Source organism: Papaver somniferum, chromosome 6 (assembly GCF_003573695.1).
Source record: "Papaver somniferum cultivar HN1 chromosome 6, ASM357369v1, whole genome shotgun sequence".
NCBI lineage: Eukaryota > Viridiplantae > Streptophyta > Magnoliopsida > Ranunculales > Papaveraceae > Papaver > Papaver somniferum.
Window position 1 is genome coordinate 111,635,156 of NC_039363.1, and position 12,406 is coordinate 111,647,561.

At 36.8% G+C, this 12,406-nt stretch overlaps 2 protein-coding genes across 3 annotated transcripts; both read left to right on the forward strand.

The window, feature by feature from the left end:
- The first annotated feature begins 400 nt into the window (after window positions 1-400).
- Window positions 401-2,054, forward strand: LOC113288865. Of its 2 annotated transcripts, none has more exons than XR_003330735.1 (2): window positions 401-1,166; window positions 1,344-2,054. XR_003330735.1 is itself a non-coding variant. In XM_026537997.1 (2 exons), the coding sequence occupies exon 1, from the start codon at window positions 687-689 to the stop codon at window positions 1,077-1,079; it is 393 nt and encodes a 130-aa protein (XP_026393782.1). In that variant the 5' UTR covers window positions 401-686; the 3' UTR covers window positions 1,080-1,124; window positions 1,344-2,054. The 2 variants fall into 2 exon arrangements, 1 of the variants encoding a protein (XP_026393782.1); XM_026537997.1 differs by having other exon boundaries at window positions 401-1,124.
- A 5,140-nt stretch (window positions 2,055-7,194) lies between these two features.
- Window positions 7,195-10,875, forward strand: LOC113286050 (DNA ligase 1-like). Its single transcript, XM_026534771.1, has 4 exons — window positions 7,195-7,502; window positions 7,580-7,699; window positions 7,807-7,877; window positions 10,196-10,875. Exons 1-4 carry the CDS (start codon window positions 7,266-7,268, stop codon window positions 10,539-10,541), a joined length of 774 nt encoding a protein of 257 aa, XP_026390556.1. The 5' UTR covers window positions 7,195-7,265; the 3' UTR covers window positions 10,542-10,875.
- The last annotated feature ends 1,531 nt before the right edge of the window (window positions 10,876-12,406 follow it).

Here is a 12,406-nt window from a genome sequence, read left to right on the forward strand (position 1 = left end):
AATATATGTTATATTTTTTGAGGACAAAATTCTAAAATTTTATTATTTGGTTATGAAAATGATTATACAGGGACGTATCCGTTCCGAACTACTCCCTGAATATCGAACGGTTGACTAACTTTTTGACCGAATCCTATATAATTTCTGTGCATATGCTGTCCGAGCTATTCTCCGTATCCCGCATTGCTAACTAGGTCCGGAATTGCACCACAAAAGCTTTATATCGGATAGGACCATACCTTAACTTAAAAGTTGTAACACCATTATCAAATTAATCCGATGTTAACGTATACCTACTCCTTTATACAACCGTCTTCATAAACATCTTATGAATAATTTCGTGTCTCCATGGACTCCCCCGAATTAAATTCACAAATGGGTCTCACTGGAAAAATATGGCCATCTCATAGCCACCCAAGTAAGCTGCACCATATAAGTGTCACAAACAAGCTGTTCATTCTCTGGGACCTGTATGTTTATTTATTTATTTTGAAAATGCTGGGACCTTTACATTGATTCAGCAATAATTTGGCAAAAAATCTAGTCAATCAAAAATGTGATCTAGGGGTCTAGATAAAGTATAATTTCATAAATATTCACCCACCAAATCAATCAAACATTTTGATCAGATTTTCTAAAACATATATTGCTTTGGAGCTGCCTCTTCAAACCAACAAGTTCAATAAATGGCATACAGAAATAGCCAAAGTTCTTCTATCTTTCAAGTGTTTACTTTAAATCCTCTGCCATATCCAGTACTCATAATTCTATCAGTTATTTCAATCTTTCTAGGTATTTCCTGGTACTATAGTTATGAAGATGTACTTGAAGAAGCAGAAGAACAAATTAGTTGGGTAGTTAAAGCTTCACCTATAGTTCTACTAATCATCGTCCAGTGGCTCTCAACTATCGAGAATCCGGAACGTTTATTTGCACGTTCACCGTACGAGCGCCGACGTAGGATTCATAATATTCCGTCTGAGGGTGCCCAGCCGTGGATTGTCGCGGCCATAATTGTTATATTGCTCGTCATGGTTTCTTACCAATCTACTTTCCAGGATGGCTGGTTGATCAGTTAAAGAGAACGTGTTCATATCTACTCTGGGTTCGAAATTCTTGCTAAGGTTGTATCTGTGTTTTTCGAATGGATTATTACTTGTGAATTGGTATGTGTAATTGTTGGATCTATATGTATGTTTATATATAATTTCAGTGATGTGTCCTTTAATATATATATATTTATTAAGGATCAAGAAATTCAAATGAGGATTAACACTATATATATAGAGAGAGATATTTTCATGAATTTAAAAGTTGATTAATTTACATATATGCATATACAGAAGTGATCAAGAATATGACTACCACAGAAGTCCAGATAACAGAAGTCCAAACCAGTGAGACCGAATGGACAGATGACTGCAGGTACAAAATAATAAGCAAAAGCAACACAATCCACAAAGCCACACCCCAAGACGAACTCCCCGCTTCATAAATTAAGTCATGTTGATCTTGTTCTCTCGGAAGCAGATCGTCAAAGATTGAAGAAGAACTCATAGTAGACCTTACAAGGATTATCAACAAGACCACTAGAAAGAGCAAAATCTCGAAACTCGATTTCACCTGCTCAGTTTGATGTTTCTGTTCGTTACGGATTGAATTTGAGAGGGACATGAAGAAGATGATGATGCCAAATATAGCAATTAAAGGAAACGGAGGAAGTGAGACTGATGACAGTGTTCGTGCTGTCCATCCTTCTTTCCATTCTGCACCTCTTGCCCTTAAATTGTCTCTTAAAATCCAAGCCATGTGTGCATATATTTTTTGAAATACAGGAGATGTATTCAGATTAACTAAACTTATGAGGTGTGCTGGTATGCAACGGAAGTACATATGATGAGGATAATTTAGTTAGGGGTTTTGTGTTTATATAGGAAAACGAGGAGTCGGGTTAATGTTGCTTACGTTGGACTATGCACGGTTAAGTTGGCATAAATGGCCGAGCTTGATCTGATCAAGATTCAAGATATGAAGATTCCTGATTCTTCTTTGAACTTTATCTCTTTTGCACCGACTTCTCTTTTGGACTCATTTTTATGCCCACTCAAACTTCAGCACGTTGTCATTGAATTTGCCTATTGTTTAACGTCAATTTACGTCTAACAAGCAACATTTAGAATTTAGAGGTGGTGATTATCTCTAATTCTAACGACTCTAACATGCGAGTGCTAGACAAGTGAGACTCCAGATTGCAAGGCACACACAAGTATGTGGGACTGGCAATACCACTGCCGATCACCTCTGCATTTTATTTTATTTGTATTTTTATTTTTGAAACAAAAAAACCTTTTTCTTTAATAGAAATTCAAGGCTATATTCGATTTAAAACGGAAAACTAGAGAATACAAAGTAACAAGAACATGCCACACAAACATAATATCGACAAATACAATAAGAGAATAAGGAGAAGGATTAACAGAACATGAAGATTATAAGAATGAATAAGAACCGATCAAATCAGTGGAGTAATGGTTTTTCTCGAAATTAAATTCTAACCATTTTGTTTAATCTACTTCATAAAGAAATGCTCCTAAAAATGGAGTGATTTGCTCAAAATCTCTTAAAACTTGTGACAAAGATTCCGTCAGAATCATTTTTGATAAAGATTCCGTTGAAGATCTCGTCGCCGAATAATTCAAAGATGAAGATTCCGTCACCGGGGACAAAAAAGATGAAGATTTCATCAACGGGGAGCACCACTAGTGATCTTAAAACTCATAGTATCCAAGAACGATCATTAAAACCGAGATAAACCTCTCTAGCAGATGAAATAAAACAACCATAATGGTGTGCAAAACTTATCAAATAGTAAGAGATAATCATAAATAAAACTAACTAAAACAAAAAACTTGTAAAAGCAAAGAAAATAGATGAAAAACCCGCTTAGATCTGGCCCAAGACGGACCAGATCTAAATAGGTAGTAATTGTCAGTGAGTGAGTTTTTCTTTCTGTTGAGTGAAGTGAGAGGAAAGAGAAAAGGTCGACTAGTTAAAACATGGCACCTCTACATTCTTGTAGTTTAAGTAGAGAGACTCTCTAATTATCCATCGTTAGCACCAAAATTAATTTTCCTAACAATGTTCGAGACTTCGATTCTTCCCTGTTTTGCTTGATATTATCCCATGTTTTAATTCTTGAACCCCGTAGAACATGGTCCGGTTGAAATATTTTCATGGCAGGTTGATACTCAGAGTGTATGACAATAGCCACACCCTAAACAATTGTTAGCAAGTGCACGTTCGACTCTGAGGAAAGAATGATACATGTTTCTCCCACATAATTTGTGCATATTATGATCTCCACATACTGAAACTTCACCTTCATGATTTCTCGTCAAAAACCAAATTCTTGTAAGCCCATTATGCACATTACTGATGGAAGTTTTTTGGGGTGCGAATGGTCCAGATTGGACCGATTTTAGCATCATCCGCAATATGTAACGAATTTTAAGTTTGACATCCGCATCTAACTCAGTATCTAATGGATTTGCATCTATTGGATATGTAGATGGATCAATAACTTAAATAGAGAAACAAAACTAATAAAAATTACTTTAATATCCGTAGATCCTACACAACAACAACATTAACAAGTGTGATGGACAATGCCCAAAAAAACAAGTCCTTACCGCAAGCCTTGTACATTCAAAGAAAGAAAGTGTTGAATAGATCAAATGAATATATAATAATTATATGTAAATACTATGCTAGCCCCTTATTTACGAAAATTCCAAAACAATCCTTTTTTTATTGGTGAAGAATATAGTGCTGACAAGTTTCGAACTCAGGTCACTGATATCATCACTAAATAACTTTACTATTGTACTATAGTGATATTGATATATTCGGATGTGAGTGTCCAACAGATATGTGAGACATGAACCACACCCAATCCAAAATTCGTCGAATCCATAAATTGCACTCATGTCCAATATGTTAATGTAACGGGTTGGGCATCAAACCCAAAGAAAACAGGTAGGATGGATTGAATCCACATGTTCGATTTCAAATGCTCACCCCCAAAGTTGTTGCCCTCTAACCTCAAGTGAAGGAATAAGGTATTGAGATGCATACGCATTATCTATGTACAAATAAGTCCACATGGCACTAATTTTTGAATGCTTATAAATGAAATAAGGGTAATTGCATATCAACATCCCACTTTGTTGAGTTTTGTGGAGGTTCAAGATCATATACTATATAAATATATTTTATCTAATTACACGTGCGAGAGATACCTGCCAAATAGAATTCAAATATAGAGATTCAACATTGATATTTTATTTGTTTTATAAATAATCAGTGTAAAAATTTTGTTAATAGCAAATGAAGGATACAATGCGTCTAATTACGAATTCAAGGACCCATGAGGAAATATACATATACTACAATTGATCAATACAGAGGATTCCTGTAAGAGATAATAAAGGAATGCTAGAGAAGAAAAAAATCGAAGGAAAGGAAAAATCGATCAAATAAGATAAGTGATGATTTTTGTGGAGTATAATCCAACTATTTTGTTTGTTTGTCTTCGCGAAGAAGAGTCACCCAACTTCTTAATTAATATTCCAATGAGAAATCATGACATGCGAACATAAACCCCACTAAAGGCATCGATATTGATCCGATCTATTGGTTTAATGTACTAAAATGAGTGGCTAGAAATTCAAGTTATTACTAGTGCTGATAATGAAAGAGCTCATGGAAATCCATGATGAAGCTGCAATATATGAAGTCTTGATGTCAACGGAAGCTTGGAATTCTCCTAATCCTGGTGGATTCTATCAACCCTAATGGCTTTTAGTTAAATATGATGTTTGTAGAATGGTTAAGAATTTATTTTTATTTTATTACATCTTTCTTCTAAAATGATTAAAAAAGACTACACTCTCTTTAATTTACATGACTTAGATTCTTAGACTCCTCGCAAGGCAAAGGATTTCAGACCTATTACCCTTGACAACGCTTATTACAAAATCGTTTTCTATATTTTTGTTAGGGGAATTGGAATACCTCGATTTCGGCTGTGGTTTTTCAAATGGAATATAAGTAATGGTTTGTCATTTACAAACACCGAGACCTTTTCAGTAAAATTGGCTCCAGAGTTGGCAGAAAACTCTGCAGTTAAGCGTGTTCGGGCAGGAGTAATTCAGAGATGGGTGACCTCCATGGAAGTTGTTGCCGGATGACCGCCACGATGCCCGTTAAAAAACCAACACTACCGGATAACCGCAGTGGCTAAGTGGGGACAATATCGGTGAAGAGACGGGTCATTACAAATGGTATCAGAGCGGATGACGGTTCACCTGCCGAGTATGGGAAGGTATGCTGGACGGGGTAACTCCAGGTGCTTGTCTCATGAGGGGCGGGGGACATCAGAGATCTGGGATTGAATATATATTCAGAAGCCGAGGACGGCTCCAATTTAAGGTAGTGGTATTTTAATACTTCGATTTCGGCTGTGGTTCGCCGAATGGAATATAAGTAATGGTTTGTCCTTTCCTAACACTGAGACCTTTTCAACAGAATTGGCTCCAGATTTGACAGAAAACTCTGCATCTAAGTGTGCTCAGGCGGGAGTAATACAGGGATGGGCGACCTCCCAGGAAGCTGATGTTGGATGACCGCAGCGATGCCAGTTAAAAACCCAACACTGCCGGATAACTGCAGTGGCTAAGTGGGGACAATATCGATGGATGGACGACTCATTTCAGGAATGAAAAAGCATATTGAAAAGATCATATCACTAACACGAGCATATATGACTTGGCAAACGTTTTTTTCTTCTGAAAATGTTAACATGGTTCAAGAAATAGTTCATGGTATGAAAATAAAATATGCAAAAGATGGTAATTTAGATTTGGAAATGGATATGTTAAACGCCTTTGATAGGATTGAATGGTTTTTTATCACATATGCTTACGAAGTTTGGTTTTTATGAAAAATATTATCACCAGACCCATCAATGTAGAAGTACAACTCATATATATGATGTTGAATGACTCTCCATATAAGGATTTCAATCCAACAAGACGGACAAGTCATGAAGGTCCCTAATCTCCCCATATTTCCATTATATCCATGGAATCCTTTTCTAGAATGTTATTTCATTTTAAAGACAGTAAACATCACTTGTACGTTCTTTTAAGATGATTGATTCCTCTTTTGCAAACGCTAATTTGATTCGTACAAGAAAACTTTTTCAAGTTATCGTTGCTTTCAGTACTTGTTTTTTAGTTTCAGTAAGTCTTCAGTTTTTGTTTTTTTTTTACTAATAATCTTGATCCTGGTGTTTGCCAAGATCTTGTTGATATTCTGCAAGTTAAAGATAAATTAACTAGGACTGTCAATCTTCATTAATAGAAAAAAGACGATGTCATTTTCAATTTTAATTAGAGAAACAGAAAAATAAGTTGTCAACGTTGGAAAATTTTAATCGCACATGTTGGAAGAACAGTTAAAGGTAAAAGATGATGGTGTATCGAGAGAAAGAAAATTGCGAGCAAAGATGGAAGTAGGCAAGTAGTTTAGTGACGAAGAGAAAATTACATTTTCCTTCACAGTCTCTGCCATGTTAGATCTGCTGGCCAAATAACATTTCTGGATAACATATGACCAAATTTCCTAACAATAATTTTTGGTGAAGCTTAAAAAAACTATGCAAAAACCATATACTCACATGAAAAATGCTTTCCTATATATCGTGAAATTGGAATGACACCCATTTTTTATGAAATAGGGTTCTCCATTTTCCTTTTTGGATATTCCATTTTTGAGTAACTTTCTCTGTACATTAAGAACCGTGTACCCAAATACCAATAAAAATAAATGACAACAATAAATGAAAGTTGTAATTCTATCCAATGACGGACCTACAGCTGAGCTAAAGGGGACTTTAGCCCGGGTAGGCTTCCCAGTCCACAAGCCAATTTTTTTTTTTGCTCGACTAAAGCTTCTAGCCCGGACCTTAAAAGGAAATTTATCTTTCCTGGGTCCGTCCTTGATTCTATCAAAAGAAGACTAAAAATGGAAGTTGTAAAGCACGGTCAACCAGGGTCAAACTATAGTAATTGAAAGCTAAAAAGGAAAGAATAAGAAAGACATTATAATCACGGTCAATCAGGGCCAACCTAATCTAATCTCTCCTTGAAGACTTGCAGCAGTACTCCCGCCTTTCTCTCTACCAAGAAGAAACCTCTGTGGAAATGCCGGCTGTTGAGAAGAAGAAACCAGTTAAGAAGGAAGAGGAAATCGATGAGAAAATCTCAACACTTGGAAACAAGAAGAAAAGATTATCTCTTGACAATGCAAAAACTAGGGTTACTGATAATAAAGATTCCACAGTGGCAAAAGTGGAACCCAAAGATGAAAACATCGAGGATGATGAATACGTTGAAGAGACAAAAGACTCCATCAGAAAGACTGTAACCAAGACGACTGAGGTGGGTTTTCCGCCATATTCCCTATTTTTTCTTTTGATTTCTTCCATAAATTTTGATTTCATTGTTGTTTGTTTTAGGAGAAGAGAAGGAAGAAGAGTACTGTGGTCACAGATGAGAAGAAAAAAAAGCGCATTGTAGTCAAAACCGAGAAGAAGGTTTATGATTTTCCGGGTCAGAAACGTGACCCGCCAGAGGAAGTATGTGATTTTTTGTTTTTTTTTTGGTGAAATTTCTGTATTGGGGTGAATTTCCTATTTCTAATGCTCTTTTAAGTGATGGGGTTTCTTGTATTTTGTTTTTGCAGAGGGATCCTTCAAGGATTTTTTACGAGTCTCTCTATGAACAGAGACCGGATAGCGAAATGGCGAAATTATGGTATGCACTTCGATAAAAATTGGGTCTTTTTTTTTGTTTAATCACTTGCATTGCCTAGCTGATGCACAGTTATAGTGTTCTTTGTTTTTAATTTTAACATTGAGTAGTTTGGTAGATTCCCATGCTGAAAAAGGTAACACATTTCCTAGTTTCCTTGGACAGCATGAGCATATGCCAAGATTTTGTACTCTGCCATGGTTTTTAACGAATCTTTGCTTTCCAGTGATAGCTTGGTAGTTGGTTCTCTGAGAAACCTTACCTAGTTTCATTATTTTTATATTTCGCTTGGTCCATTGATTCAAAAATTTCATCTTTGCATGTTGTACAACGTCAACTAGTAGTATTTGGTGTTTATTAGTTTCGAAAAAGTATTAGGCCTGTACCTCTGCTTAGTTGTTGCACGGTACCTCAAAAGGGTAACCAACACTTTCAATTGATTTGCCTCTAGGCCCTAGCCATATTTGAATTACATTTGGCACCACTTAGATGTTCAAGCTTGTGATCATCAGCTCATGTTAAAAATGCATTTCCCTATAGTGGTGACAAGTCTTTACTTGGATACAACTTGTCTTGTGCGCCAATGGAACATACTGAAAGTCTGGGGTTGAGGTGAGGGGTAGTTATCTAGTGCTGGTCTTGATGTTTAAGGTGGAAATGCTAACGAGGCAAGGAGATTCGCTAACTAGAGTTCCAAGTTAATACGTTATGTGATTATCTTGACATGCCATTCTGCTATTCTCATGATGGTGGCTGTTTGAACTAACAACAAGGAGATGTAGTTCAGCTGAAGTATTAGAGGAGAACGCTTGCATCTGATCCTTTGTGTTGTTTGTCGACAATGTCAGGCCACTAAGTACTACGGGACTAGATAGGTGATTTGCCACCTGTTGTAGTAGTTGCGTTCTAAGGTACTTGTTAAGATATTTTAGGTGGAAGGTCAGAGATATTTTCAGTCCTCATACTGAATCCTTTTGCTCTTCTTTAGCTATACAGGGATTTTTATGAAATCTGGTGCTACAAAGTCTCAGCTAATTAGAGTTTAGGGTGTGTATCTACCTTTCAAATCCCATAGCATGGTATTCAGTAAGTGAACCCTATAGTACTCTGGTTTCTTCTTAGACCATGTGGTCCATGTCCAATGAGAGGTCGATTTTAAGGGAACTGTTCCCTTAAAATCCTAGGTGTAAAGTAGTTAGGGAACGGCAAGATTGGGATTTATTTTTCGATATGGTTTTGGTTTCTCAGTCGAGGCATCAATTTTCTTCCTACTCACTGGTCTTGCCATTCCCTAATTACGTGATACCTAGGATTTTAAGGGAATAGTTCTCTTAAAATCGATTTCTCATTGGACATGGACTTGAGAAGTTCGAGATCGAACTCTCATTGGACATGGTTTAAAACTTTCAATTAAAATAAATAAATTGAAATTGTGAAACAGTTTCGTGACACAGTGTCACTTCATACCCTTATTCCCCTCGCATAATTTCTGAATCAGGTGGCAAATACGAGTTTAAGGTACTTCCTATCCCATAAGTCTTGGTTTTTCTCGTAGATTCTCTTTTTGGACATGATCTTATAAGACCATAGCAGACCTGTATTGGCTATCAGCTATTTTATTTGTTTTTTAGTTTGAACTTTGAACTAGCAACCAAGGAATGTTGATTAACTGAGTACAGGTTAAGTACTGCATATTATTTTTGTTGTTGTTTATCGCCAATTGCCAGGGTATCAATGACTAAGTATTGTGTCACAAGGTAAATTAAGATGTTTTAGGTACACTTCAACCGAAGGTGGAAGCCTGGGCTATTTGTAGCCTTGTGTCGATTCTTTTTGTTCTTCTTTGATGTATAAGAGGATTTTTACAGATTTATGAGTTATTAGGTGTAGATCTACCCTCTTAATCAGTTGGTAAGTTTACCTATAGTGTTCTGGTATTCTACGCTGACTCTAATGAAGCATAAACTTCGTCAGGGTATTGTTTCAGTTAAAAGCAACCTCATATAAAGCTACTACCCGTGGTCTTCAGCTTCTTCTTTATTATTTTGAAATCTACTTGTCCTCTCTAATCTTTGCATAATTCTATATCTTATTTGTATGTATGTAGGAACAAATATTCCTGTTGTATATGAAGGGTTTTTTGCCTTTGATAAAAGTGGATATGTTTCGGTTTATATTTTCTCCTAAAAGTAGTCCTTTTCGTTCAATTTTTTTTGGCTCTCTTCTTCCTTTTTCCTATAATATGATCTCAGTTATTTGGTGGTTCATAACACATGCTACTGCAAATATTTATGTGATATTAATATTTGCTGATGAGGCAGGATGATGGAGTGCGGCTTGTTACCAGTGGATGAGGCAAAGCAGGTTTTTGAGCAGAAACACAAAAACCAGGCGCAGAGGAAAATAATCATGTCATCACCCATAAAAGCAGCATCAGTGACCAAGTCCGCTAATTCTACTGTTAAGAGAACTACTACTACAACCTCTACTAAGACTACAACTGCAACTTCCTCTTCAGCGAAAAAGAAGCCTGCCCCAGAACCCAAAACCACACCGAAGCAATCAGCCAGTAAGAAACGGAAAGTCGATGATAGATCATCAGATGACGATGATAGTGACTTTGAAGAAACTATCAGCAACAGGATGACTAAAAAGAGACTAAAATGAGAAGCTTCTTAACCCCATCCCTCAGTTTCAGGCTAAGTCTCTCACTCCTTTGTTTTAGTCTCAGTCTCGGTCTTCAGTCCTCTTAGAGTTTTTTTCTTTTCTACCTAGCTTTACAAAAAAAAGGATGTTGGTAGCTTTAGTATTTCCGCGTTATATGAATGAGATGACTTTGACAAATCCTCAGTAACTGATGATTTGATCCATTTATGCAGAAATGGTGGGTCAATATTTTAAACTGTTACAGGAGGATTTGATAAATTATTGTTCATGGAAGTTGCTTTCAGACATTATATGTTGAAACGGGTCATTGAAAATTTTCTAAGTTCATCCTTTTTTTCATGTTCCATCATGCATTTTTCCACACATTATACTGTACTGTACTGATATTAATATCCATGTTGCACTCTGGATGTTGAACAAGTCTTCTTCTTGATAAACAATTCAACGTGTAGTCAAAGGAAATTGTATCTACATCAAAGTGAGCTGCGTTTACACGGTCAGAAGGAATCTGTCTCTTTCTTTGCTGGTGTGAAATGGGTTTTGGTTTACACACAACTGTCAGGACATAATTTACTTGTTTGAGTTTGAGTTTTGGATTAGGATTTAGGCTTGTTTTCAGAGAAGACACTCCAAGAACTGTGATATTGACTCCAGTCCGAGCAAGAAACCGTGTTTTTGTTTTCTTGTGTTTACATACACGTTTATTATATTATTTGCCAAGCACTTAAACTTCTGCAGCTACTAGGAGCCCATAGGCCATACGTAATGCCATTTCTTGGTGGCTAGATACAACGGTTAAAAGTTAGAAATGAAGATTGGGAAACAAAATTTTTGGGGAACTAGTAACCTCGTGTTGAGGACTCGGGACGCCTCCTTGGAAATCAAATCTCCTTTAAACCATCACAGTTAGGGCTGCACAACGGGTAGGGTGGGTAGGATATGGCCTATACCCGCCACCCTACCCGTTTACCGGCGGTTAAGAAAATCTTTATCCGCCACCCTACCCGCCAAATAATGGATAGGGTACGATACGGTTAAAAAACTGGCGGGTAGGATAGGGTTGGCGGGTAGGAGTAGGGTATGTGCACTTCTAGGTAGGGTGGGTAGGATATGGTCTATACCCGTCACCCTACCCGTTTACTGGCGGTTAAGAAAATCTTTACCCGTCACCCTACCCGTCAAATAGTGGATAGTATAGGATACGGTTAAAAAACTGGCGGGTAGGGTAGGGTTGGCGGGTATGGTTAGGGTATGTGCACCCCTAATCACAGTCAGTGGCTATGGACTGAACTGAAGCTTCCCAAGTGGTGGAGACTAAAAAAGTGTGGAAAGAGTAGATTAGATACTAGTACTTTTGTCTTCCCTTCATGGCACGTCGATACTTGTTAGCGGATGATCTCTTCCTATGACTTGTGCCAAATTCAAACTTTTAGTGAGAAATAAGCGGCTTTAATAACTTTAGTTGGTAAAATCTAGAATATGATGGAATTACTTTTCAGCATTGGTATTGTCGATATCAGTTTGTTTGATGGTGTGGGATGTAATACTTTATATTTTATATGGATTTTGGTACCCATTGACGGTGTTGTCACAGTGTTACTGTTTGTTTATCAATGAATTTACATAATTTATGTGCACCTTATATATCGGTTTTGTTTCTTTAAACATTATATACTGATTTAAGTACCAAGTTTTTGTTGTTAGATCAGGTTCGCATGCTGGAGGGTTTAGAATGAAAAAACAGGAAATATGGAAATTTATTGGGGGATATTTTATTATAGCAAACGGCACTGAAAAGTTATGTCGATCGTGATTGTCGGTATTGAAAAACCATGCTAACTGCTGCTACCGTAGAATATCCCCCA

What these genes read in the sequence shown, in the direction of transcription:
- LOC113288865 (XM_026537997.1), top strand. Translation starts at nt 687, where the DNA reads ATGGCATACAGAAATAGCCAAAGTTCTTCTATCTTTCAAGTGTTTACT.
- LOC113286050 (XM_026534771.1), top strand. Translation starts at nt 7,266, where the DNA reads ATGCCGGCTGTTGAGAAGAAGAAACCAGTTAAGAAGGAAGAGGAAATC. An exon ending in AACGTGACCCGCCAGAGGAA is followed by an intron (nt 7,700 to 7,806) that starts GTATGTGATTTT and finishes TTGTTTTTGCAG; the next exon opens with AGGGATCCTTCAAGGATTTT. An exon ending in AGCGAAATGGCGAAATTATG is followed by an intron (nt 7,878 to 10,195) that starts GTATGCACTTCG and finishes CTGATGAGGCAG; the next exon opens with GATGATGGAGTGCGGCTTGT.